General features: G+C 37.0%; 1 protein-coding gene across 5 annotated transcripts in view; it reads right to left on the bottom strand.

Moving 5' to 3' along the window:
• Positions 1–3,004: 3,004 nt before the first annotated feature.
• The window catches only part of Qki (QKI, KH domain containing RNA binding), a 132,834-nt gene continuing 108,051 nt past the window's right edge, over positions 3,005–27,787 (bottom strand). Inside the window, exons 5-8 of one of the 5 annotated variants that reach the window (XM_028866651.2) lie at positions 17,944–18,031; positions 16,301–16,576; positions 13,541–13,615; positions 3,005–9,897 (exon numbers count right to left, since the gene is read on the bottom strand). In XM_028866651.2, coding sequence (XP_028722484.1) covers positions 9,881–9,897; positions 13,541–13,615; positions 16,301–16,576; positions 17,944–18,031 — 456 coding nt within the window. In that variant the 3' untranslated portion in view covers positions 3,005–9,880. Of the gene's footprint in view, positions 9,898–10,457; positions 15,607–16,300; positions 16,601–17,943; positions 18,032–27,787 lie in introns of those variants that run through there. The other 4 variants (XM_028866650.2, XM_028866654.2, XM_028866652.2 and 1 more) reach the window with 4 other exon arrangements.

Here is a 27,787-nt window from a genome sequence, read left to right as displayed (position 1 = left end):
TGCCCGAATGTGTGCACACACATATATGCATATTTGTGTACATGTATGTGGTCTCGAGAGGTTGATATGAACTGCCTTTCTTGATCTCTACCTTACATACTGAGGCAGGGTCTCTCACTTGAAACCAGAGCTCACTGATTTGGGTATTCTAGCTAGACAGCTTGTTCTGGGGACCCATCTCCACCTCCCAGATGCTGGGGTTGCAGGTGAGCCATCACATTCACCTAGCATTTACATACTTGGGTGCTAGTGATTTGAATTCTGGTCCCACATGTGCGGCAATCACTGTGCTCACTGAGCCTCTCCCCAGCCTCTGTGAGACTTGAAGTTGCAGTTACATGTTCAGAATCACCAGTTAATACAGACTGATTCTTCTTCTAAGAACAGACAGATTAGGATTCAAGTATTCAAGTAACTCATGGAACAATGTAAATATGTAGGTTTCTAAATGCAAATTCCGAGTGACTGACAAGCACTTTCTTATCCCTTCAAAAAGTTTGTTTTGGGCTGGGGATGTAGCTCAGTGAGCTCTATCAGTATACTCAAGGCCCAAGGTTCTACATCCAACACTGAAAATACATGAATTTAAAAACTATTTTCTATCTTTTACTTGGCAGACTAGTGACTTCAGTCCTGCAGTTAGAAAGGAAAACAGCTACTACTGAACAAGGACAAGCTCTTCTTTCTATAGGTCCATGGCTAAAACACTGCGACATCAGTGCTCATCTCTACACAGAACTGCTGTGAACACAGAACGGTAAAGCATGGGTACTAACTTGATATCTAGATCCCCGGAGGCAAACCTCTGGACATGTGTGAAGGACTTTCTAGATTAGGTTAATTGAGAGGGCCCACTATGAGTGCTGGCAGCACCATTTCAAGAGCAGGTGTCCAGGACTGAATAGAAAGGAAATGGCCGAGCAGCAGCATTCACTCCGCCCTGTTCCACACTGAGGCTAAATTGTGACACTGTGACCAGCTGCTTCATGGTCCTGCTGCCAGCTTCCCAACCACACTGGACTGGATCCTAAAACAGCAGCCACAATCCACCTTCCCTTCTTTAAGTCCTGAGTTCTGTTGGCTGCTGTCAGCTCTTGTTAACCTGAACTCTGACAGCCATCATACATGTCCCTTGTTCTTTGAAAGCACAGGGGTGAGTGTTGAGCTAACCCTTAAAACAATACCCACATTACGAAAAAGTGCTAAGTAGGACAGAAACATGGACACCCAGATGAATGGACTCAAAAATGGAGCCCTAAAGGTGGCACTCACTTCTTTTCTTAGGTCCAAAGGCGAAAAGCAAGCCTCACACAGGGAAGATGATAACGCTACACAAATCACGGTATTAAGTATGTGAGGCAGCCCTTCTCTAAGGCCCAACTTTTCCTGTTTCCTGCAAGACAGAGAACTGTCCTGAGAGCAGCTTAGCAAGGCCCCCACCATGGTCCTTGCAGCACTGGCTGTCTGGTCACCTCATGCTGAGAGTACACTTCCAGCCCATGCTGTTCATGTTTAGTCATTTGAGTACTTTGGAGTCCTCTCTATACTTTTGGTTTTTTGAGACAGGGTTTCTCTGTGTAGCTTTGGAGCCTGTACTGGATCTCGCTCTGTAGAGCAGGCTAGCCTCGAACTCACAGAAAGTGCTGGGATTAAAGGCGTTATGTCACCACTGCCTGGCCTGTCTATACTTCTTAATGGCTTCTAATAACTGGTTTTAGTTGTTGCAAAAACAGTCACAGGACAACTAAAAACACACATGATACTTCTGAGCACTGGATTATCATTCCAAATCAGTTGTGATTTTCACAATTTTTAGTCAATGAAGCATTAGTATGCCTTAGTAATGGTTTCTATAAGTGACTTTTGGGACACCTAAGCCAGTTTTAGGCTGGGGCTCCATCTGACTGAGGTGTCACGTTTCAGCTGTAACCCGAGTTGTGTGGAAATTGTGGACTGCTCAGTTTGGAGCAAGTTTGGAAAGAGCTTTGTGAGTGCAGAAGTAGGGCTGATATTTTCTGATGGAAGCTTCAGCATTAACAAACGGCTCTTGAACAGAATACCGATTAGTGGAGTCATGCCCACCAGTGACTTGAGAATTTGCCCCTTTAGAGAACAGAGACTTCATTCCCTTCCCCCCATGCAATGCTGCTTCAATTATAAACTGAGAGCAATGTGGGAGTAATGTCTCACTCTAAACCACTAAATCTTACTGATGGCAGGCCACTTCTAGATAGATTACATTTTCTTAGGCTTTTTACTTTTTTTAATTGATTGTCCTGATAGTAACCAAAACCTAAGACCAGACTGTTTGACTTGCTGATCTAGCTTTCTTTTCTGAGATACTAAGTTTTATGTGTGTGTGCATGCCACAGCATGTGTGTAGAGATCAAAGGACAGCTTTGGGGGAAGTCAAAGTAGTCTCCTACCATCTGGGTTTAAGGCTGGGTGGTGAATGCCTTCACCTGTTATGTGTCAACCAGAGAGGCCGATTTTAATCTTAGCTTCAGATCTTCCATGTCACACTTCACTCACTAATTTCAAGTTTTACCTTTTCCACCTGAAATCCTGAAAGTTATTTTTGGACATCTGCTTGCAATGTGTTCAAACCAACTTTATACTCTTTCCACTAATCTGTTTTCCATTTTATAGGCTGCATTACTTAGAATTCTACAGCACAAAAGCAACTTTTCAAATATGTTTCAAGTATAGCTAAGGTGTTGCACTCATTACCAACATAAATATGAGTTCAAAATGATCCTGAGGATTTTAGGATTAACTCAGTCCTGCAAGAAAACATGACTTGTGAACGTTTTCCTCATTTTTGTTCCCATTCAGTTCACCCCCTAACTTTTTAATACACGTAGATGAATCATAGTCTATGAATCCATGCAGTTTTTCTAACCAGACTGTTACTTTAAAAAGTAGTAATTACAGAAATCCCCAAATGCCACCCAATTCTGAGTATGCTCTTCACTGTAAGAAATACAAATTGTATAAAGGACAGTGGTTTTTAAAAATTCTTTATTGTGTTTGTGGTATGTGTGAACTTTGCATGCCATGGTACACATCGAGGTTAGAAGACTCTGGATTGCAGGGATCAAATTCAAGTTGTCAGGGTTACAGGATAAACATTTTACCTGAGTCACCTCCCAGTGGTAAGATTTTCAACCAACTCATAGATCACTATCACCTTATTTATTTTTTTACCCCAGAAAGATCTGTATAGCATGACAACCTTTTTTGAGAAGGCAGGGTAGTGTCTAAAGAAACAAAATCATATTTCTAGACCTGGGCAGACAATGCAAAAACTGCCCGTGTGTAACTCTAGCTAGGTACCGTAAGGAGTGGTGGTGGGCTTACCAAAGATGTCTTTGGAGACCAGGAAAACAATGAATCTATTTTAGCTTAACTACTGTGAGAACATGGTCTTTCTTTGAAGGGAAGATGTGGCAAAAATGTCATCTTTAGACTTTTAATGCCTGCTAAGTCATCAAAAGATCGGGGCTGCCCATCTACACACTTGGTACCATGGCTGCCTTTGGAGGTGTATGAAAAGGATGCCCTCCCAGTGATTAAGCACACAGAAGGCAGAGGAACTTACAAGTGTAACAAGAAAAAGTACCTTACAGTACAAAGAGTTGTAAATGTTACATGTCAAAAGGAAACTTTTAATGGTGTCAAGCTACTAGGAGAAATCTTAGCAATTTTTCCACTTTGTTGAAGACACACACCTATATTAGTCCTTTTCATGTAATAGATGACACCAAGATTTGGTAAGCAACGCCTTTTGTTTATGGTGACATGAAAAGCTAGCAACTGAGCTACATCCCTCTTGCAAGAAATTCTTATATTTAGAAAACTACCTAAAAACTGTACCAATGTTTCTTAAAGACTAGCATGGTGTTTTGGATGCACAGACCAGTCAAGGAGCACATCGCAGTTTATCGATTTCCTTCTTTTAAACAGTGATCTGTTAAAAACGAGAATTCTAGAATGTGAGATTCTTGAATTTTCTAAGCAGTGTTTAAAGGATCAATAAAAACTTAAAGTGTACTCTTTACTTCGGTATTTCTGTGAAAGGGCCAGGCACACTTTCAGTTTATTTTTGGCTTGAGAAGATGTAGCACATGCACACTGTCCAGTTTTTTATTGTACCTCATGTACAGTCATTTGCAGTTTCCCATTCATGTGTGATTTGGGAACATAATTCATATCTACACACCCACATCTATATAGATATATACACACACGTGTATCTATTCATATATATATATATATATATATATATATATATATATACACACATATATATATGTATACACACACAATTTCCACAAGTTCAAGATTTTTATACATACCAATGTATTATAACCCACAATAGATATATTTGGCTCAAAACTTTGTAATAATAGAACCTTTTAAAGAGATATAAAGTTAACATTTATCCTGGGGGCTGAGACTATCCCAGTACTCACCAGTGTCTCTTCAAGTAATGTGACCTGTACTTTGTCCAGTCACTATTTGCAGCGCCCACAGTCTACATCTACCTACCATGGATTAGTTGCTGCTCCTCCTCTCCCAATCCCTGGCAATTAGTGCAGCAGAAACAAAGAAAGGAGTGTATTGTGTTTCAGGTTAACCAGTTTGATTCAGCATTGAGCACCAGCTGTAGATACTTTTAAAGTCTCTTCAAAATAAAGACAACTCAATTTAGGTAATTTTATATAGAAGAAACCAGGTACTAAATATACCATGGATATTTCTAAAATGATATCGTCCATAAAATGGGTTAAGCTATTATTCCCACTTTAAAAGTATTAAATACTTTGTGACAATATATATTATTCTATACACTTAACGTGAGAGACCAGGAAGTTTTCAGAGAATAAATTTTGCTCAATTAATGGATAATTTGGTAACATGTTTCATTCCATCATGAAAAAAATCACAGGCTGAGAATGCTATACTAGTTAGCTGTCATCAAGGAATACACAGGCATCCCATTCCAACAACACAAGCCAACAACCCCTCCCAACGCACACATCAGTCACATAAAATAACAACAAAGCACAGACTTCACTGATGAAATGTTGATTAGGCAACGCAACCACAACCAGCAATTTTATTTATACCTATCATGGTTTTGTTGCACACACACATAATCAGACCCTTTACACCAAATACCTCGTGTGCATAGACATTTTTTTATGGACAAGGTACTTCAACAACTCCCTCACATGGGCACTGACATATGAAGATGCTGCACTACACTGATGTGAATATACTTTTCCTATCATGTTTTCCTAGATATTTTACCTAAAGAAAAAGAAAAATGCTTTACTAAGTACATTAGTATCAACAGCCTTTTTTGAATGAAAACACATCAAATAGCATCAACTAATGAAGTGCCTCTAGAACTTTTCATCCCATCCCAGGAATTTGGCTGTTGTACTATTGCAATGCTATGAACATGTGATCTGCAAAGCTAGCTGCATCACGTCAAACTGTCTTTGAACAACGTTTTCAGTAAGGATGGGGGTAATAAGGCACAGCCATACATGAAGTACTCTCACTGCATGCTTCAGAGGATATTAACTGCACAGAAGTTCAAGATACCATAAAAATGTGTGCAGCAGCTGACAGCATCTTCAAATTTTCAGAGTACTACACATATTTGTTATGGCAATGGCAACCTGTATAACCAATGATACTACAAGGCCTCCTCCTCTCAGAGATTATTTCATGTGTGTACAGGGTCAAAAATGATCAGTGGTTATTAAACCAGTCTCACTATTCTGAGTTTCATATATACACAAAATATTTTAGCAGTATGCTTTCACAAAGTCATAACTTATAATTTAACCCTTCATTTTATGGATTCTAAAATATAGTTTCAAAATAAAAACCATTACTTACAAAAGTAAAATTCACCATGTTTCTTTTTTTTAAAACATGTAAAACAATTTTTTTTTCCACAGACAAGGAAATTATGAATCTGTGACATATATGGACTTGAGTGTTAAAGAAGTTATACGTAGAGGGCCCTCTACACAGGGCATACCTAAGTGAATCATGGGATAGTGAAATAACCCTAAATGTAATTCTATGCTAGAAATTAACCACATGCATGTCAGATTACAGTGTTCATCCTTGTGTGCTTCTTGTGTAATTGCCTAGGCTGTTCTGAATGTGTGTAAGAGGAAAGCCACCTGAGATCTCTAATACGGTGAAGTGGAGGTGGGGAATTGGGGGGGGGGGGAGACAAGACTAGGTTGTACTCCTAGAGAAGCAGCCTAGCTTTAATAGGAGCAGATGGCTAAACAACACAGGGAAAAAAATTAGTTGACTCTTAGTGATGTGACTGAAAATGGCCTGTTTGCAGAAGAAGTTAAGGTAAATGGCTCAACAACGAATCAAACTGGTTTCTCAAGGTGCATCATTACAATAAATCTCTTGACTCTATGCTGTCAGCAGACAGCGAGTATTTGGAGCAGGAAAACTCAAGTGTGGAATTAGTATTGCAGATGCTGAAAGGCCAGTGGCATGACTACGAGACTGGCTCAAAGGGACGCCACTTTGTTCCCATCTCCACGGCACCTACCCTCCAAACGGCCAGAGCCCCAAGCTTTCAGCAGTAGTGTGCACAGCTGTCAGCTGACAGACAACACAGAAAACAAGTCACCCTGTGCTATCTGTGGTCACGGTCTTCAGTGTTAGTCCAGAACTCCAGATCTTATTCATCTGTTTATTTTCATTAAACACAAAAAGGTTAATAAACAGACATAGTCCAGAGTTAGTAGGTTGGTATTATAACATTTATTAAAATAATGCTATGGGTTAATAGAAACAGCAAAGAACCAAAGAATTAAAATGCAAGCTATGTAAAATCCCAACTAAAACCCAGAAGTGTCTAATGTTTTCATTCATCAGCTAACTAAAAGCCCAAGAAAGACAAGACACCCAATATAATAAAGTACTGCAAAACAATTGGCAATTTTCAGTTATCAAAATTGTGGATTTTGCATTTTGTATCCTTTTCTCGATCAAGAAAAAAATTCTTTTGAATGTTATATAACATACATATAAAACAAGATAGAAAAATACATTATAAACTTGTAACAATGGCTGTAAATACATTATCTTACATGTTTCTCATAGGCAATAGGTTGGTTATGGTACATACATAGCATGAAACTACTAAGATAATAAAGAATAGACAAAAAAATACATGTCAGCTGTATGGTAACATACTAGCGACACTCCCATCTACCCACGCTAAAAAATTACATAATACTGTCAGGAAAAAAGTCTTAAAAACTACATACTTTAATAAGAAAAAAATTCAATAGAGTGATAATACTGAGAACCAAGGCATTCAGAGATTCCAAAAGTCATGCTTTTTCAGTTGACTCAAAACACTTGTCAACTAAGTTTTCAACGTTTGTTCAGAGCCAGCATTACTCATAAACGTCACACGTCTATTGTTTTACATTTACTTTCTTCCCCATAAAAGACCTTTGATAAACATCTAAAATGTCCAGGTATAACACAGCTGAGATGAGACTGGATCAAATACTGGTACTGTTTGTTTACTGTCACCTCAAGTGTTCTGAGTGTCGCAAATTTATTCAACCAACCAAACAAAATAAAAATCAAAATGGCACAGCATATATCGTAAATAAATCAAAATCACCACGTGTATAACAGAAAGACAAAGCAGTGGTACATTAAACCAAAGCTAGCTGAGTACAAAACAAGGACTGTCTATTGCATAGTAAATAAACTGAAAATGGTTCCAAGTGAGACAGAATAATGGCGAGGTCACCATGAAGGTGCCCAATGAGCTTCCTGCTGACCTTGACTGTGAAGCCATGACGGTATGGAAGAGGGCATGAGTTGATGAGCCAGGAGTCCACTATCACTTGAGATTTGCCACATCTGGTACTGAGCAGTTAATGATTGATTAACTCAAGTATTTAGATGCAGGCTTTGCATACAAACTGTTTCAACTACAAAACTGTTTGAACTTTATAAGAAACTTAAGATGAAAAGGAATGTAGCTGAGCGTTTATATGCACTGTGACACTAGCTTTCCACATTCCTTTAAAGTTCAAAAATGGGGCAAAAAGGTGTGTTACTAAAGAGCAGTTACTGAAGCCAGCAGAGATGGACTACACAAGGTATCTGGTATGACATAAAGTCTGATCAAATTGGGGTTATTTAACACTTTTTCTACAATAAAAAATTTCAAAGATTTGTTTTTGTGAAAAAGTTTGTTATGCATTACAATTATCTCCAATTACTAAGAAAAAAATTCAATGTATCCCTCTTCTCTAAATAAAATAAAGCTCTAATTTAATTTTGTCTGTAAACTGATGTTCAGATCTCACATAATTTTTTCTAACCTCAGAATCCTCTGGGCTAACTAACACTGAAGACGGTAATAACCAAAAGTACTCAATTATGATTTGTAAAAGAATGACGTTTTAAAATTTACTAGTCAAACATTAGAAAAGCTATCACATTTTTTTTTCACAGTATCAGATTTGGCAAATTGGCATCAAGATAACGAGACACAAATCATATAATTTAGACCATCAACTCATCTGTTTCCCCTCATATCTCCTTTCACATACTGGGCGATGGAGGACATGCACTTTTACTCTGAGGGAGGAGCTGATCTTGCAGGACACTTGACTAAATGACCATGAAGGAAAATAAGGCACTTTCTTTTTCTTTAGACTTATTCCAATACTTAAAAAATAAAAAACAAAGACAAAAAGGCTCTTTTGGTCTTTTGTTTCTTGACAACCACCAGAAAAAATCATTTAATGAAATAAAGGGTTTCTTTGTTCTTTTTCTTTTTTTTTATAACACTTGAAAGTATAAAATGCTACATTTCCAAAAATATATATATTTTTTTCTGCACCAGCACCCTTGTATAGTAAAAGTATCTACTTTTTGTTCATTTGTTTCAATGCACTACACTTTATCTACAATTTCATTACATGTATACAGCAAATAGGCAAGCATGGCTTTTACATCCTTAATGATATTTTCTATACAGGGAGGTTTAAAAAAAATATTTGAACAGTTTGCCCAGTAATGTGACACATAATGCATGTACCTTGTTCTCGTATAATTTTTAAGGTGGTGTAAAATAAAGATTTGGAAATTTTAACTCAGATACTCAACTTTTTAAAAATAGTGTTGCAGTTTTGTTCTTTGCATTACTTTTCAAAACTCCTTGTTAAGTTTTTCTCTCATGGCACACTTTGTTCTAATACTTCAAATTTTGGCAGGCAATATAAAAGGCTGCGATTTCCGCCCTTTGAGGGCACTGTAGTGACTAAACAAAGAGCATGTCAAATTTTGAATACTTGTGAAGTCACTTCACCAATGACATCCCTGACCGAAGGTTCATGCATGATGCATTGTCACACAGTACATTCAGAGAGAGCTGTGACTTCGCTAGGAGAAGAAAAAGATTCCTACAAGTCTCTCACAGTAACTGCCTCTGTCACTGAGTAGTTAGGGCCATCTGTCTCCCCTTCTTAAGAGAGGCCTTCTTACCGTTCGCTTGGGGTGGGACATTGAAAGATGATCAGTGCTGTGGGATGAATCGGGCCTTATTGCTTTACTACTATTCAGTGCAGGTTCTAGAACCACTTTCACCCAAACAGGAGGGGGGGAGGGGAAGCTGAGTTGGAGGACAATTTCTTTGTCTTTTGTTTGGTTAGATGGTAAGACGAACGGACAAGTGCCTCAGCTCGCTGCACTGACGACAGGCAAGCAAAGGCGATTACCAGTTAACTGATCAGCAGGCAGGCATGGTCAGGTCATCATTGGGTGAAGAGTTCAGAGGTCAGAAGGTCATAGGTTAGTTGCCGGTGGCGGCTGGGTGGTTAGAAACAAAAAAAACAAAAACAAAAAACAAAAAAAAAGAAAAGAAAAGATAGAGAAGAGATTAGTTTCAGCTAGTGACGGCTTAATGACAACATGAAAAACTAATCACAACTAATAAAAAAAAGCATGTTGAATTCTGACAAACTGATTGACACCATCTACAGAATACAATAAAAATCATGACAATTTCATATCATGATTTGAACAAATGAAGAAGAGCCCACTCCCACAAAAATAATTTGGAAAAAACCCAACTTGTTAACAGAAAAAATAGAAATAAAATACAGCTAACAACTAATAGTTAGTAGCAGTCAATGAAGGAAACTGGAAAACAATGATGAATAGGTTTGGTATAAAGAACTTTGAACAGTCAGTGCAGTTATGAGTATCTGACTGCTATTAAGCATTAGTATTCTCTCAGATGCAAGCAATAAAGCAACTATTAATGATGGATGTGATTATTAATAACTGATGATTAACAGAAATGAATCTAAAGAAATTTAAATTACTATGAACAATTTGGTTCAACATAAACTCTGGGCCAAACAAGGTTTCTTTTGTTCAATAAATGTTTATTGCTTTTTCAATTATTCTATTTACAAACAACATGGAATTTCTTGGCCTCATGATACAAAGCAATACTGTAGTCTAGCAGTGTAGGCAACATCATGGGAACCAGAAAAAGGCCAGGCCTTTTGCACCAGCCAACACTTTCCAGTTGAAAATACTAATTTACACATATAGAACACTTATAAAATGCACTTGCATGTAAACACTGTAAAATCCTGCCATTTAAAACTCTATACCTCAAAGAACTCTAAGTACATAAAAAATAGAAGAAATTTCTAACTGATACCAATAAGGCATTTTAAAACTACAAACAGCTTTCTTTATTGAATTTCAAAGCTAATACTCTGCAAATACAATAAAATCTGACATTTCATATACATTCCTGCTTTATATTTTAAAAGAAGCCACCTGTAAATACTATTTTCTTTTGCAAAGTAACAAAAAAAGAACAAAAAAATTAAAAAAAATTACAGTAAAACATAAAGTAGTTCTCAAGTGGAAAAGTTATCCCTCCAAATGTCCTTGAGTAGCTCCTTCTTAATCAACCTGTCACCTTCCACTTCACCAAACTTGGTCCACTTAACAGTAGTATGATTTGTAAGACTCATTCAACAGCTTCATTATTTCTACTATATTCTGAGGTTGGACAGAAGAATTCTGTCCTGTTGCCCTTGTAACAAAGGCAGGAGAGACGTGAATGAAAAGATGCTCAGTGCAAACTTAGATTCGATGCCACTTCATAATCAAACCTAGTGGGGCAATGTTCACAGGGTTTAAATGTTCTCTATAATAGATTTATTCACCTTTGTATGACAAAATGTTTTCTATAGTTTATCAATTAGGACAGTTTATAAATACTACAAAAATACTGTATCTTCAATATAATCAAATCTTCCCTGAATTTCTTAAAAGAAAGTGGAATTTTATTTAAAATTTAAAAATAAAAATGCTGCTCTCCAAAATTTAATTTGTTTAAGCAACGGTTTTGATCAGATCATGACTTGGATAATTTCTGATTATGTTTGAGTGTAGAATATTTAACAAAGAAACCATCGTGTCCAGTCCATCTAGACTCACCCTCTGCCATGGCCTAGCCTCCTACAGTGCACATGGGTATGTCAACTGTGCAAAATCACTCATCGTTGTTTACAAGTCAGTTGGTCTTTAAGTTTCAAGCCAATTTTGAAATAAGCATGGAGGTGGGTTTGTTTTCAGTAAGCAACCACTTTAAATGCTCACACATAGTTACATGGTTGTGTGTCCTTGGGCTGTGTCCTTGCATCAAATGAATGCTAATAATAATCTTTAAATGATTTTTTTTAAATAAAAAAATAGAGAAAACAGTAGTATCATAAAATAATGTAAGTCAAGGACTTCGGTCATCTCCCTTAGACCCAATGAGTATATGTGGTGATAGTAAGCATAAGCGATGTTTATAGAAAAAGAAAAGAGGAAGGGAGGGAGAGGGAGAGGGCATTTCGGTTTGCTGACATTGCATTTCAAATACAAATATAACTAATCAAAATAAACACAGCTACGGATGAGCCATGTATGGAATGTGTTGTCATTTTCCAAACAGAGTAAGAAGATCTTGGTCTAATATTTTCAACTACCTGAAGGCTCTGGAGTACAAAGTGAGAAAGAATTATTGTGTTAACAAAATTATAGAAAATCTCCTAAGAGGAACACAGGGAAAGAAAACCTAAGAAGAAAAATTACTTCAAAATCAAAACACTTTGTAAGAGAATTATTTTAGACTTTAGCAGTATGATACAGCGTCAATTACTTGTAAGATTGCCCACAACTAAAGTGACCTTCCCCCATCTAACTTCCTATCTCTAGGTGATTCTGATAGAATGGTTGATACGCTCACACTTGCAACAATTGCATGGAGTATTATTATTATGGATGTTCCCACAGGTAAGGATTTATTTTGTTTAATGAATAACCACTACAGAAAAATGTATACATTAGCTAAAGTTTTCAGTATATATGATATTATATAAATACCATAAATGTCTTTGGAAAGGCATTTTATTTTTAATACGCAAAAAACAAGTGTGTCCAATATTTATGATGGGTATTCAGGGTAACCATGTCAAGTGAGCTAGGTCCTTTTCTACTATGCTTGGGATTCCAATCTTGCAAAAACAAAATCACCACACAAAAAAGTAAAAAACAATCCAATGTCAAAAAACCGAAACTACCATTCCTCATTCCTCAAATAAGCATAAATAACTTTAAAATGGGTCCAAGGGTATGTATAGAGCACAAGTTTCAAATATGAAAGTGAGAAAAATGAAGACTTGTTTTCCAGTCACAGGTTAGTCAAAAAGGATATCCAAACAGCTGGATCTCACATACCACAGAACTTCAGGATAGTTTACCTTCAGGTACTATATTTTAGCAGCAAATGACAAAAATCAAAGAATCCATTTTGGCAAGAAAATAGAACAAGAGGGAACTCATTTTCTAATTCATAAAAAGTATCCACCTACATGAAAATTATTTTCACAGTCCTGACTGTTAATTTTAGCTAAGTACTTGACATGTATACCCTCATATTTATACAGTGGCTCAATGTTTTACTATATAGAAAAATGGAAATTAAATCTTTAGTTTTCTCCAAAATTACACAGAAGCAAATTCCTTTACTTCTCTCATGAAAACATAATCTGTTCAATTCATTCTGCAGTACCAACCCAAATATTCAGAACAATTAAAGGGTAAATTTTAGCAATAATTATTACTAAAAATTGCCACGGTAATATAAAAATTTAATAGCTCCTCAAATTGAATAATTTATGTTTTAACTGGAATCAATCTTAGGATATGTAATACAAGATTTAATAAATTAAAATATAAGGGGGAGGGGTAAAAACCCAAACGAAAAAAAAAATCATAAACAAAACCAACCTTAAATCAATCAATTATTAAATTAATTAGGGAAGGAAAAGAATGGTGTGCAGGTAAACAGTTACATCTTTCCATCAGGTGTGGTGTTGCAAACTTGATGGACACCCAGCGCATTGCTTATAAACAAGAACTGCAGAACTAAACTAACCTCGGTCTGCGGTCACAATCCTTTGGTAAGGATGGACACGCATATCGTGCCTTCGAACTTTAGTAGCCACCGCACCTAGTTAAATTGCAATTACCAAGACAAAGTTAGAAAACATACATAAGGGAAACATCGACAGCAGGTTTATCAAAATGGATCTCAAATGTTCACTTACTACAAAAGCTTAAGAAACACGTTAAGGCACAGTAGTTTTAAAATTAACTGTAGTATGCCATGTATATATGCATCTATCAATATTGCATTCATTTCAAACAGGTTGGCCTTCCACCTACTTTATCCCTTCATTTACAGTCCCCAAGTCACAGTGTCTCATGAGCTCTATTAGAACCAGACGTAGCTGAGCTTTACTAGTCACATATTCACTGAAGTGCCTTTCTTGCAGCAGGACTACTTAAATAATGCCACATTTAATACTGACAAGTATTTGCTAACCTTAACTTTCAGAGTTTATCACTTAAAAAAGGTTTAAAAAGCAACTCTTAAAGCCTACAGATTGTGGTTTTAAACTTTTGAGTCAATAAGTATGAACTGCAATGAATTAGGTGATTAGTAAAGCAAACAGTACAGTACACTTAGCAGTCAGTATACTACTATACACTCCTTTTATAAATTACCGTTGCTTTGCAGTATTACAGACTAATCCAAATTAATAACATCATTTTACTTTATATCTATGTGCAAAAGTGCAAGTAAGTCACTGACTGCTAGGCTAAGCTTTTCCCCGGAGGCTGCTGAGACTAAGCATTGGTTAAATTCAGATCTGATGAGGGTTCGGTTAAGACCGTTCTTGAATTCTTAGCCTTTCGTTGGGAAAGCCATACCTAAAGATAAAAGGAAGGGAATTAAACATTAGTCATCAATGAAGATTTGATGCTAACACCAATCTCCTCACTACCACTAACACACATGTCTGCATCTGTTTTGAAGGGCACTGCTTAGTTTAAAATAATGTGAGACTTGATACATAAGCATGCATGTTATCTGTGTGCAAATTTACTGTAAATTGGGAATTTAACGTAATTTTCTCAGTTCTCCAGAGGGCCGATATCATAGTTTTACTGCTTAGGTGGTAAAGCAAGAAATAACAATAATCATTGAGTATTTTTCTCACTTAATACTTATTATTAAGAACTTTGAGAATGCTAATTGGGCATCTGCATATTTTGCTCTTAATTTTGCTGGTTTATTTAATATTCAAGTGTTCATAATTATAAATGTCCCAACCAAACCAAACTTACAATGAGAAATTTTACAGCAGTGCCTCTTGCTGTCTCTAAGCAGTAAACTGGTTGAGAATCTATTTTTCATTTTAGATATGCAGATTGCACAGAAATAGAATTCTATCTGGTAAAACCAGAGAGCTCTTGTACTAAGAGTCAGGAGCCCCAGACTTGCAGAAAGCCAAGAGTGAAAACTCCTCAGGAACAGATGCTGTGAGTAGAGAGGAGTTCTAGGGAAGGAGCATGCACAAGGCCACAGGACAGAGTATTAATGGAAAGGAAAACTTAAATAAGGTTACAGGTTACATGTTATTTAAAAAAAAATGCTTCAAGAAATGTGCAACAGAACACAGACTCTCACTAACATTTCTGTGGTATAATTCTGGCTTATTTTATACAATGATTCAGACAGAAAACATTACAATAAAATGTATTTGTAAAACAAAAGGCACCTATGTGCATGCACACACACAGATAACATACAAAGCATTGTGGCTTTCTTTAAATGAACAACGAATTTTCAAGTTTAAATCTTTGTGTCCAAGTTCATTAAAGATATTCCAATTAATATTAAACTGAGGGGAGCCCTTTAAAAGATCAAAGTTCTAAAAAGTCAATAGCAAGCACGCAGCACCAAAGGTCATACACAATTCAGGAAAAAAAAGTTTCAAAATTCTGACTGGTAAAACAGTGGGGATGCACAGAAACAGTTTGTTTTTGTTTTTTTCCACATTGACTGGTCGTGTTCTAACAGCTGCTGTATTCTAGTCCTTCATCCAGCAAGTCAATGGGCTGAAATATCAGGCATGACTGGCATTTCAATCCACTCTATAAAAAAAAGGCATCAGTAATGTCTTTTTCAAGAATATATTGCTTTTGATCATGTAAACCTATGAGTTTATATGACTTTAATTTTTGCCTCTAACCAGACAGAATTTATTAAGTTGATGTGTGGTTATCTAGGTCATAGTGACTATGGAAATTATAAAACATTGGTCATGTTAACCAGAACTTCAAAAGACAAAGCTGAAAACCCTTAAAACTGCAACTATTAACTGCAACCTTTAAGTGATCAAAAATATTTAAATACATACACAAATAACAGAAATGTAATAAAAATCTCAATATGATAGAACTTTAAAATTGAGCTAGCAAGTAAACCTGTGAGACAAAACCAATTTTGCGAGGTAGAGCTGATGAGGCCATCAGGACAAAGTGACAAGAATGGCCTAAAACTCAACAACTTCAGTCACCTAAGTAATAAAAGCATTGTCTATTTGAGAAAGTACATGGCAAGGATATCTATAGTGATTCTGAGATACTAAAGCAAATTCAAAACAAATAAGTATAGCTAACTTAATAGGAGAACTCTTGTGAAGAACTAAAATAAAAACATATTTAGTTTTCAACCTTTCCTAATAAAAATTACATTGCCTCTTTAAATTTGATAAACATCATTTCAAAGTCTGGGGCACCACAATTTAGGAATGAATTAACCATCTAGTACTGAACTCATACTTACCTAACACACCACTGGGTTCAATAGGGTACTCAAGGATTGATGTAGCTGGTGCCAACGTGTAGGGGTATTCATAGGGTGTGTAGATTAACCCAGCTTCAGGCCCCGGAGGGACTATTGCAGCAGTTGGGTGAGGAGTTCCGTTTGGCATGACAGCGGTCTGTATTTGTCTGATCAAAGGCATTATGGTAGGACCAGCTGGCGTAGGTGTACGCAGAGCAGCTGGTGGGAGGACAGGCGCGGGCCCAGTGATGATCCTTGGGGCAGCCTGGGCAGTTGCTGCAAGAGAAAAGGCAAGGGCTGCTACAGTAAGCAAAGAAATTTAGAAAGAAGTATAGGGAGAGCAGTATACAACATGGGGAAATGAGAGGGAAGTAGGAAAAAGAAAGGAAAAAGCAGGAAAGAAGAAAAATAAAAGGAAATCATTAGAACATGCACTGATCACACAAAAATGCCAAAGCACACCAATCAAATGCAATCAGCTTCCCCTTTACCAACATGATTAAAAATAATGCAAAAATTAAAAACCCACTGTAAAAAAATGAACACCATTAAAATGTTATACTATTCATATCTTTGATGATATATCCACTATTAACACATTTTGTGAGACTATAAGGGCATGCAAAGCCAAAAAAAAAAAAATCTCAAATTAAAAGATGCAATGTAAAACCTGTAACAGGAGTCCACAGAAACAGATATGGTTTCTTTCCAAAGCACAACTTTGGCTCTAAGTCTCTTGAAGTCTAGGAAAACTCCCCGATTAAGTCAGCTAAGTAAGCACTAAGGGTGTTTCCAGCATGTCAGGAATTACTGCATAAGAAAAGGAATGCAGAAAGCAGTCCTACCACTAAATTCATGACTATTAAGAGTAAATTAAAGGCAACCATTTATAAAGCAACTATTGCTAAACTCACTGGGTTGCCTAACTTTGGGAATTTTGACTATAACTTTAAACTTTAATGCCTTAAAAAAGAAAGAAAAGTATTACGTGTTCGCATAAAATGACAGATAAACTTTATGTTGTCTCAAACCACAAATTTTATAAAACACTATTCTCTCAGATAGCTTATAAAATTATGCCACAACCCATGGTAGGTAAGGAGAACATGAGCTGAAAACAGTTCTCACACACTGATCTCTGTGAACTCACATAGGAACTTCAACAGCAAAAACAAACCAACAAAAAAAAAAAACCCAGAATACAACATGAGTGCAAACATGCAAGCAAGGGAAAGGAAAGACTTCAATAGCAGGGCCACTTCATTTAGACACTTGAAATGAGATCTTTTTAAAAAAAACTTTCAAGATTTTGTCTCTTGCATAATGTGATAACGTAACAAGTTTAAGTAATAACGTAACAAGTTTAAAGTCTTAACCAGATAGTTAACAAGATAGTACATTTCTTGAACCACCTCCATCCACACACACCAGAAAAGTAAATTTACAAACCCAAACTTGGTTTGTTGGCATAAAATAAAACTGAGCAGGGCACTGTTTACTGAAGCATTAAAAAAAAAAAAATGGGGCTCTTTGTCATACTGTAAATGCTATTTTATTATTACTTCAACTGGTTTTATGCTGTGGTACCAAAAGGAAACAGGATGGCAGACAAAACAGCTGTAATTCTGCCCCAGGCTCCTTACGTGATTTAATGTTGGCATCTCTGTAGGTGCCATTCAGAATTGCAAGCTCCATCAGCTGCATCTTCTTCAGGCTGTCTTCTCCTTCGGCCTACATAAGAGAAACAAGAGAAAAAAGGATTTGAGACTGTATACATACATAAAAACCAAAACACTACACATCACGAGACAGACTCTTAGAACTACAATAGTGAACTAACAATAATCACTCAATTTCTAAATGCTTATTTCTGCTTCCTTATACCGCTATTCTTGGTTTCCCTCAATGCACCTGGCAAGTGCTATCAATTCTATCTTTAGCCCTCTATCTTTAGGATCATCATGAACCCACACAGGATGTATTTATAAGTGAATAGGGCACTAAGGCTAATGAGACTACACAGACAGAAACCAGGATGGCTATACCATTTACCACGGTTTTACCCCTCTTCCATTAACCACTGCTACTCTTGGTAAGTCATTACTGTTAAACTACCCAAACAAGTGAATTTGGCGGCTAGTAGTGCCTATCATTCAATACATCCACAATCTAAACACCTGATCTAGATCCAAAGGCCTGATACACTTCCCCAAACATAGCTTCTCCCTCAATGTTCCGTAATATTCTCATGTCTACAGTGATTTCTTACTATCTGAACAAAGACTGTAAACCTTCCTCAAACTACCACCTCAAGGTGATCTTGCTCTTTCACAGAGATTTTATAGAGCAATAGACCAGAATAAGTCTGTTAATGTCTTAGTGTTTATTCCCATTTGCCTACTTGCAAATGCTCTTTATATGTTCCTACATTGCTGTAGATATCGCTCTGTATAAATAAAATGCTGATTGGCCAGTAGCCAGGTAGCAAGTATAGGTGGGACAAGGAGAGAGGAGAGTTCTGGGAAGTGGAAGGCTGAGAGAGACGCTGCCATCCACTGCCATGAAAAGCAAGATGTAAGGTACTGATAAGCCACAAGCCACAAGCCACGTGGCAACTTATACACTAATAGATATGGGTTAATTTAATATATAAGAACTAGATAACAAGGAGGCTGGTGTGGCCATACAGTTTGTAAGCAATATAAGTCTCTGTGTGTTTACTCGGTTGGGTCTGAGCAGCTGCAGGACTAGCAGGTAAGAAAGATTTGTCCTGACTGTGGGCAAGGCAGGACTGGAGAAAACTCAGCTACAAATGATGCCCAACGAGTTGGCAAGAGTTTCCACCTAAAACCTGAGAAAAAAAGATTCTAAAATGGAGCTACAAACAGCTTCCTAGTTGTCTTTCTCAAGTTATTGGCAGCCTGTGGGTTTGAGCTACTCTGTGGCAGGTTCATGGTGTGCATGCAGGCTTGACCTACGCTATGTTACACAGAGGTGTCTCCAAGCTGCGCATTATTCTGTGTGTTGGATATAGTTTTTGCTAGTTAAAAAAAGAAAAAAAGAGAGAGGTTTCTGGGTTACATGCTGCTTTGATAAAAGCATAGACCCACTGTTCCTAAGAGTTGATGGCTCCCAGAGCTGGCAGTAAATGTACCACCGCAATGTTGGGAAGCTGAAGTGGACGAAGCCAGCAGCCACAGGACCATTTCAGTCTTAGAATGCTGCAGTTTAAAGCAATAGGCTCACAATAAGAGAGATTCAGATGGAATAGTTTTACAATGTGTGTAAAATATATGTAGGCTTGAAAGAGACAAAAAAAAAGTGATATATACAGTTATATAAAGAAATACATAGTTTTAAAAAAATAGTCTTTAAAGAGTAAAATTAATAATAAAAAAAAATAAGCCACGTAAAGATGGATATCACACAGAGAATCTGGATTATGTTCTCTTTGATATTCTTAACTGCAGAAAGACATTTAATTGTAAAAGCTGTTGAGTTAAGCCAATGTATATTTTAAAGGTACCTTGACTCCAAAATTTGGATTTAAGAATATGTTGCTTTGGAACAGAGGCTCTGCTTTTGTTTCCACAGAAAGCCAGAGACTATGGATTTGTTCCAGATTAAGATACATCAGGTTTGACCAGCCAAGACCCCCTGAAAGGTCTCCGATGACACCACGGCCCAGATGATCCAACATCCAGAACGGTTTCAAGGCAACTGACTCAGACGATACACCCTCAGGACTACTCCATAATCCTAAAATTTTGTGTCCCCATAAGATACAGCACCTCCCTCCAGTAGGAAGTAGTAAGAGAAGCTACATCCAAATTCCCAAATATACCAAGCTGGCTTTGGAGATGGAATTGGCTCACTCCTTCTCTAAACCCAAACATATTGTTATATGTAATTTTACTATGTAAAAGTTAAAACCTTCCTTGTTGAAAAAAAAATAAAAGAAAAGGGGAAGTGCTGTGGATATCACTCTGTATTAAAAAAATGCTGATTGGCCAGTAGCCAGGCAGGAAGTATAGGCGGGACAAGCAAAGAGATTTCTGGGAACAGGAAGGCTGAGTCAGGAGACGTCAACCTGCCACCCAGGGAGCAGCATGTAAAGGCAACAGGTAAAAAAGCCATGAAACACGTGGAGACATATAGATTAACAGAAATGGGCTGAGTTTCTGTGTAAGAGCTAGACAATGGTAGGCCTGAGCTAATGGCAAAACAGTGTAAGTAATGTAAGCATCTGTGTGTTTATTTTATAAGTGGGCTACGGAACTGCTGGGGCTTGGTACACTGTATGTTCCCCTTTCCAAGATCTACTAATTCACACAACTCCAACGCCACGGTCTCCAAGAACCACCCCTACCTTCTATGATTTCAGTCTTTAATTAGATTGTTGAATGTCACCACTCCCACATTAAGAGCCACTAGAATAGTCCTGATTTTGTTACTTATCGCTACCTAATCCCTATATACTGATCCCAAAATTATGTTGGAATTAATTTTTGTTTGTTTTGAGACAGGGAATCACTACACAGTCCTGGCTGTCCTAGAACTCATTGAGCTCCTCCTGCCTTCCTCCCAAGTGCTGGGTGCCGGGTTAAAGACATGCCACCATTCCTGGCTAAAATTTAATTATTAAATGACTGGTATGAGAAACCTAACTTTACTGACAAAGCTCAAATGTCTGAGTTCTACATCACAAATTTTAACTAGCAAAAGCAAAACACAAGTGGTTTAAAAAAAAAAAAAAAAGGACTAGGAAGTTTGTCCTTTAAATATTATGGCACTCAGGGTCTCCCCACTATAGGATTAAGTCCAGCTGAAAGATGGGAGGGGTATTACTAAGACATATGCAAGTTTCTCAGTCTTCTATTTCCAATACAACTGAAATGATAAGCTCTTTACAACAGGGATTGATATACTATAATTTGTAGAAAACAGAATTGCTGAGTGGGTATTTAATAAATCACACAGAATTAAAGAAACATATAAGTGAAACCATTATGAAAATAACATTTGATGTGCCACTGACAACTTTAAAAAGTTGCCTTTGTAGTACAGGAAGAAGATACTTGCATATTTGTTGGATTCCTTGATCCTCATCAATTCGTATAAAGATCAATAAACTAAATGACTTATTTGGTCAAATATAAAATATGTGAGCTATTATTTGGAGGGAAGAAGTAGAAATCTATTATGATCAAAGTTCCTAAATCTGCTCATTAAAAGTATTAATACTGTCAGGCAGTGTTGGAGCATGCCTTTAATCCCAGCCTTCGGGAAGCAAAGTCAAGTGGATCTGTGAGTTCGAGGCCAGCCTGGGCTACAGAGCGATGTTCCAGGAAAGGCTCAAAGCTATACAGAGAAACCCTGTCTCGAAGGGGGGGGGGGAGAAACAACCCACAAAATAAAATTGATCAATAGTTGTTTCAAATTCAAACTATGTAATAATGAAATATGAAAACGTTAAAAATGAAAAAAGAAAAAAAAAGCAGCAGCAGCAGCAACAGGCCCACTTTCAGTCACAATGAAAAAGATGTACAAGTTACCTCCATCAAAAACATAAAAAGGACCGAAGGACCAAATGGTCTGTAAAGAGAACACGTGCTTGCGAACATGTTTGAATTAGACTGCTTATTATTATGATGATGATGATTCCCATCAACTGTGGGGATAATGCCAAAGAGAAAGATGGTAGAAGAAATGCACGTATTTTCATCAGTATATGTACATACACACGGCCGAGTCATTGGTAGGTCTCAGAATACTAAAAACTGAGCAGAGACCATTGAAGTGGATAAGCAACAGGACCACCTACATGATGATGATGTAACAATAACTTAGGGTGTGACCACTGTGGAAGACTGAATTAATTAATGTGTCTGACCCCCATCAAAAGTTATGTGGCAGAATTAGAATCTAAACCCAGTTGTCACATTCCAGAACAAGCTTTATTATTTTCATATTCTACCACTTGTTACACTTTTTATACTGGGTTTTATTTCCACACAAGACAATAAAGTTCATTACAGAATTATTTTCACATAAACGTGGTTGTTTCAACTTTATTGTCCGATTTTTAACAGAAATTTAGCATATTTAGTTGCCTAAAATTTTTTTCAAATGTAAATTCAGATAAGAAAACTTGCTCTCAACTAGTTCCTCTAAGAATTCTCTCACAGACCACAATTGTCTCTGAGACCTCAAGTTATACACCTAGATGGTATTTTATCAAGTCAGCGTATCTATGTCAGGTGTAATAATTACTTGGGGTGGGGAGTTGGTAACACAACTGTTCCTAAGAACCTGTATGAGGTCAAAATTTGTACTTTATACTGTTTATGCAATTATCTTCAATTTCCTTAATGCTTCAATTTTATTTACCCTACCTTAAAATCACTTTAAAATCTGAGGCACAATTTACAGGCAACGACGCCCCAAGATTTAAAGTGACACACTTGGCCAGTTTTGATGAATGTACACGAAGACAGAGCATTTCCACTAGCTTCTCCTTGTGTTTAAGCACCAACATTAATATGGCTTTTCTCATACCATAGTTCAGTTTTTCAATTCTAGAATTTAAGAGAATGGTACATGCAATTTCAGTGTTCAGGTTTTCTCAGTAAGGTGTTTATGATACTCATCCAGGTTGTTTGTAGGAGCAGACTGTTTTAATGGCAAAGTAGCATTTTTTATCTATTCTCTTATTATAGATTGTTGCCTGCTTCAAGTTGGAGGACATGGTACGAATATAGTCACTCTGAAAAGTCTCACACAGGCATTGTTGTGAGTCTCAATTTTGACTTATTTTGGATTAGGTATCTAGAAGTGGTATTGCTGAGTCAGAGGACAGATAATTCCATGGGAAAAATATAAAGAATATCAGGACACTACAAATAGCATAATTACCTTTGAAATATGAAAGTTCAAAAAATAAAAACTTAAAGTTTTTAAGTTAATAAAACTTAAAACTCATAGCATCAGGAGTCTTGAGATTATAGAGATTTTTAGATTTGCAAAAAGATAGTATACCACAGATAACATAGTATCTCTATTGGTGTCTGGGGGAAGTCTCTTACAATAATACTCAATGATTTGTGTGTGTGTGTGTGTGTGTGTGTGTGTGTGTGTGTGTGTGTATTAGAATAAACAGTTGCAAACACAATTTTCTTAGATTTTTCAAATTGTGGATGGAAGATTAAGACATATAAATATGTATTTAAATGTATGCGTATGTTACAATACTTTGTTTAACAAGCTGTGTCAAAGTAACAAACAGGCCAAATACCATTAGACTAAAAAGGTTTTGACATTGTAAAGTACTGTTTTACTTTAATAGAATGAGACAGGAAATCTTCATCATCTAAGCATCATCTTTATAAAAACTCAGATAAATTAACTTTTCTACAAGGCCGTAATACAGAACAACCTCCAAAGCGGAGCATGTTGAGCCAAGCCCTTAGGCTTTAACCATTACATGAATGCATTGGTACTGCCACATACAGCACTATCACAGTATCTCTTGTGAGGAATTGTCTTCTGAATTCATCAAAAACTTCACATTATTAAGACAATCATGCTTGCTTACTTACTAACAACATTGAAATTGATGAAAATAGAGCTGAAGGCCAGTAAGATTGCTCAAAGGGTAAGGGTACTTACTGCTGAGCCTGACAACCTGAGCTCAATTCCAGGATCCACATGGTAGAACTGATTCCTGCAGCCTCATTTCAAATGCTTTCTTTAATCAAAATCAAGTCCAAAGACCCTTAGAACAGACTATGTAAGTGAACAGGCTCCTGTTTAGAAGCATCTCATAGCTATCGTCTTTCAACAGCCTTCACACTGTACTACTTTTCTATAGTACAGACACCTCTCATGCCTATCACAGACAATCATATTACTTTCAGAAACTTACCCTGTTTAAGGGAGCATCAGTTATACAAAGCCACATGCTGTCATGCCCTTTCTATTTTTACTTTTCTGTAATTGGTAAATATTTTCCAAATAACTCTCCTCCATACCACCCACCGTGTGTGTATGTATGTATGTATGTATGTGTGTGTGTGTGCGTGAGAGAGAAACAGAGACAGACAGACACAGACAGACAGACAGACACACACACACATATACACACACACAGAAAAGGGGAAGGGAGATAGGTCTGGAAATGTGAGGGGGAGAGAGACTGGAAATAAAAGATGAATAAATAAATGCTTAGAAAAAGAGACCACATTTTATAAGAAAATTTTTATTCTTAATTTTAAATTAAAATATAATTATATAATCCTTATCCTTCCCCAGTCTTAAACTCATGGTCTCTTTTTTAAGTTACAAAGAATTTTAATCACAACACTTTCATTTGCTCTGCTGTGGCCACTCCTTTAAGTTTCCGGGGCTAAACAGTAACACATCAGTGGCTTCATTCCCAACTCTGCATAGAACTTTCTCAGAGTCTAAGATCTAAGAATAGTAAAACCTCTTATGTTTCATCTTCTAGCCCTGGGGTTATAGCTGCTTCCAAATCTGTATTACATTATCCCTGTGTCCATTCTCCTCCACTCTCAAGAGCTCTTCAACCAATTCCTTTGTAAGTTCTCTGTTGAAATAATACCTACTACAGTTCCTATTTTCTTGCCTGACACAGAAGGCAACTGGTTCTCCAATACCATTCCACGGGACCTAAATTTCCTAGATTGGTATGTGTGACCATGTTAACATCCTCTCTTATTAACATCACCAACCTCATTCTACGACAAGTTTTTGTAGACTTTGCCAGCCATGTTCCATTATTTCTTCTAGATTATTTGAAGTTTACTTGATTTCAATTTCCTTTCTTTTCTACTCTGGTTTTTATTCTACCCAGAACTTTAACAGTTAAAACCTTCATCTGTCCTGCCAAGCTTTTGTGGACAGAAGTCTGTCAAAAAACTTAACTGACTTGAACTTAGGTTTTTAAAAAGGGGTTAACTCTATGTGCTAAGCTCATCCACAAAGATTACAAATGCATCCCAAGTGCTTCTGTAAGACCCAGAGGTCCTGCTTTACTTCCTTCTTCCTCCCACATGGCTCCTTCTCAAGTCTTCTGGTTTAGTTGCTAGAAATGCTCAATCATCTACTGTGATGCAGCTTCTATGCTAAATCTAACCCTGAAGCAGGGAGGTCACAAATGGAGCACCAGAGAATTCCCAACAGTGAAGAAGAGCCGAGTCAACTACTGAAGAGCTCTCTTGCATGCGTGCTAGTGTCACTGTTTCAACTGGGTCATAGAACCTTGTTTATCTCTGCAGAAAGTCCTTGGTTCAATATAGGTTAGACTGCTGTTGCACTAACAAATTCATAAGTCAAAGTGTTAGACATATGCTAAGAAGAAGTTTCACCTATCTTTTTCTAGTCCCCTTTAAACTAACATATTCTACTTAAATGTAATACTTGGCTTAGTAGTAACTACTCACCAGCAAGTTATGGTAGAAAGTATGAAGTATACTAATCTAACCAGAAAATTTCAAACACCCAAACCAACATGTAAATAATGAATGCTACATGCATTAGGAGTATCCAAACTGCAGCCCACTGGTCACATCATGGGGGAACAGCTGTGAATGAGGCTCAACAGATACTGTAAAGTTACTTAAAATACTACAAGATTTGGGGGTGGGGGTGGGGAGGCTAGAGCATTTTTGTGTCTTGACTGCAAGGCAGAGCCAAACAAGACTGGTTTTTCTATACTGTAATTCTTGTTCCAGACTGTTGAAACTTTCCTTGGTCAGGAAAAATCATCTAATTAAACATTTCTTCATGCAAAGTGCCTTAGCTGTTTATAGTTTACAGAGAATTGAACATTTCTTATTTCATTTCATCTTAATAACTCATGAAGCTCACAGCACCAGTATTAGTTCTCCTACTGACTGCATTATTTTACAGTAAAACGAGAAGAAGAAAATATAGCACTGTCTTAATAAAGCATTTACTTTGCTTAGGTAGTCAACAAAAGCTATAGTTTATTCACAGTCAAGAATAAAACAAATTTAGAATGAAAGCAACACATTTCTCTAAGGAAGAAAAACATGTTATGAAATCCAGTGTCCCCTTATCATCATTATCATCATCACCAGCAGCACCAGGTTTAGCTTTTTGTTGTTGTGGTTGACACACAATCTCCAAACTGGCCTCAAACCCATAGAAATCTCCCTACCTCTGCTTCCCAAGTAATGGGATTAAATATGTACACCACCACGCTTGTTTATTGCCCCAAATTCTCAAATGGGAAACTATATAGCAATGTAAATAATCCATCTTAATAAAAACATTAAACAAATTGGTGAAACTATTGAAGTTAGCTGCCAGAACACAGGTCAAGTCTAGAGCTCAAACTCAGGAGCTTGAGCAATGTCAGCTGTGAACCAAATGCCTGCAGCACTAGGGTTACCACTCTCTCAAGAGGAAAATTTCATGAGGTCACTTTGTGTTTGATCCACAATTTTACACACTGTAACTATGTCTACTTTGTATTCTCAGACTTTATAACATTAAGAACTGTGGCATATCAGTCTGGGCGGTGGTGGCATACACCTTTAATCCCAGCACTGGGGAGACAGAAGCAGGTGGATCTCTGTGAGTCTTGAGGCCAGCCTGGGCTACATACAGAATGAGTTCCAGGAAAGGCTCCAAAGCTACCCAGAGAAACCCTGTCTCAAAAAAAAAAAAAAATTGCAGCCTATCAATTAATGTGATATCAAATGAACCTATGAACTTAGTAAGTACTAAAAAGCATGTCAGAAACTCAGGAAGGACTGGTAAGGCGGTTCAATGAGATCAAGAGAGACAACCAACTCCTGCAAGTTGACCTCTGACCTATAAAACTGTGTGTCCAAACAAATGTGCAAAGAACTCAAATACTAACACAGCAAAAGGGCCAATGCAACTTGTAAGCCAGAGATGACAGTGGCATGGCCGCAAGGTCTAGAAGCATGTTTAAGTTAAGTCAGTGTCCACATAGAAACTAACAAAAGGCTAGGCACACCAAAGATGCAAGGAATTCCCTGTGGCACTTGAAATCACTAAGGGAGGTAGCCTCTCTCAAACAGTTTTACACTTACACACACACACACACACACACACACACACACTGACCTATTCTAAGAAAACGATCAGTAATCTCTGGTCCACGCAGCTCTGGTCAGCCTCAAACTTGATCTCTCCTGCTTCTGCCTCTTCAGTGCTGATGTTGTAAGTGCAAATCACCATGTCCAGCTAGAGTGACCATAATTCTATTTAGCAGAACATAATCGGGGCCTTAAAAAAAATTTAACTTACGAATGGAGCTATATTTGGAACTAACAAATAGACAAAGGTGTTTCCATTCCAAATCTAGGAGAATTTATATTATGTTTTAAAAATTTATTGATTTATTTTCTAGGAAAATTGAATAGCTTTATTACAATCTAGATTTCACTGTAAATGGTTATTTCCTATTAACAG

The sequence above is a fragment of the Peromyscus leucopus genome, chromosome 8a (assembly GCF_004664715.2).
Source record: "Peromyscus leucopus breed LL Stock chromosome 8a, UCI_PerLeu_2.1, whole genome shotgun sequence".
Taxonomy (NCBI): Eukaryota; Metazoa; Chordata; class Mammalia; order Rodentia; family Cricetidae; genus Peromyscus; species Peromyscus leucopus.
Note: the sequence above shows the minus strand (reverse complement) of the source record. Positions and strands in the feature narration are given on the sequence as shown.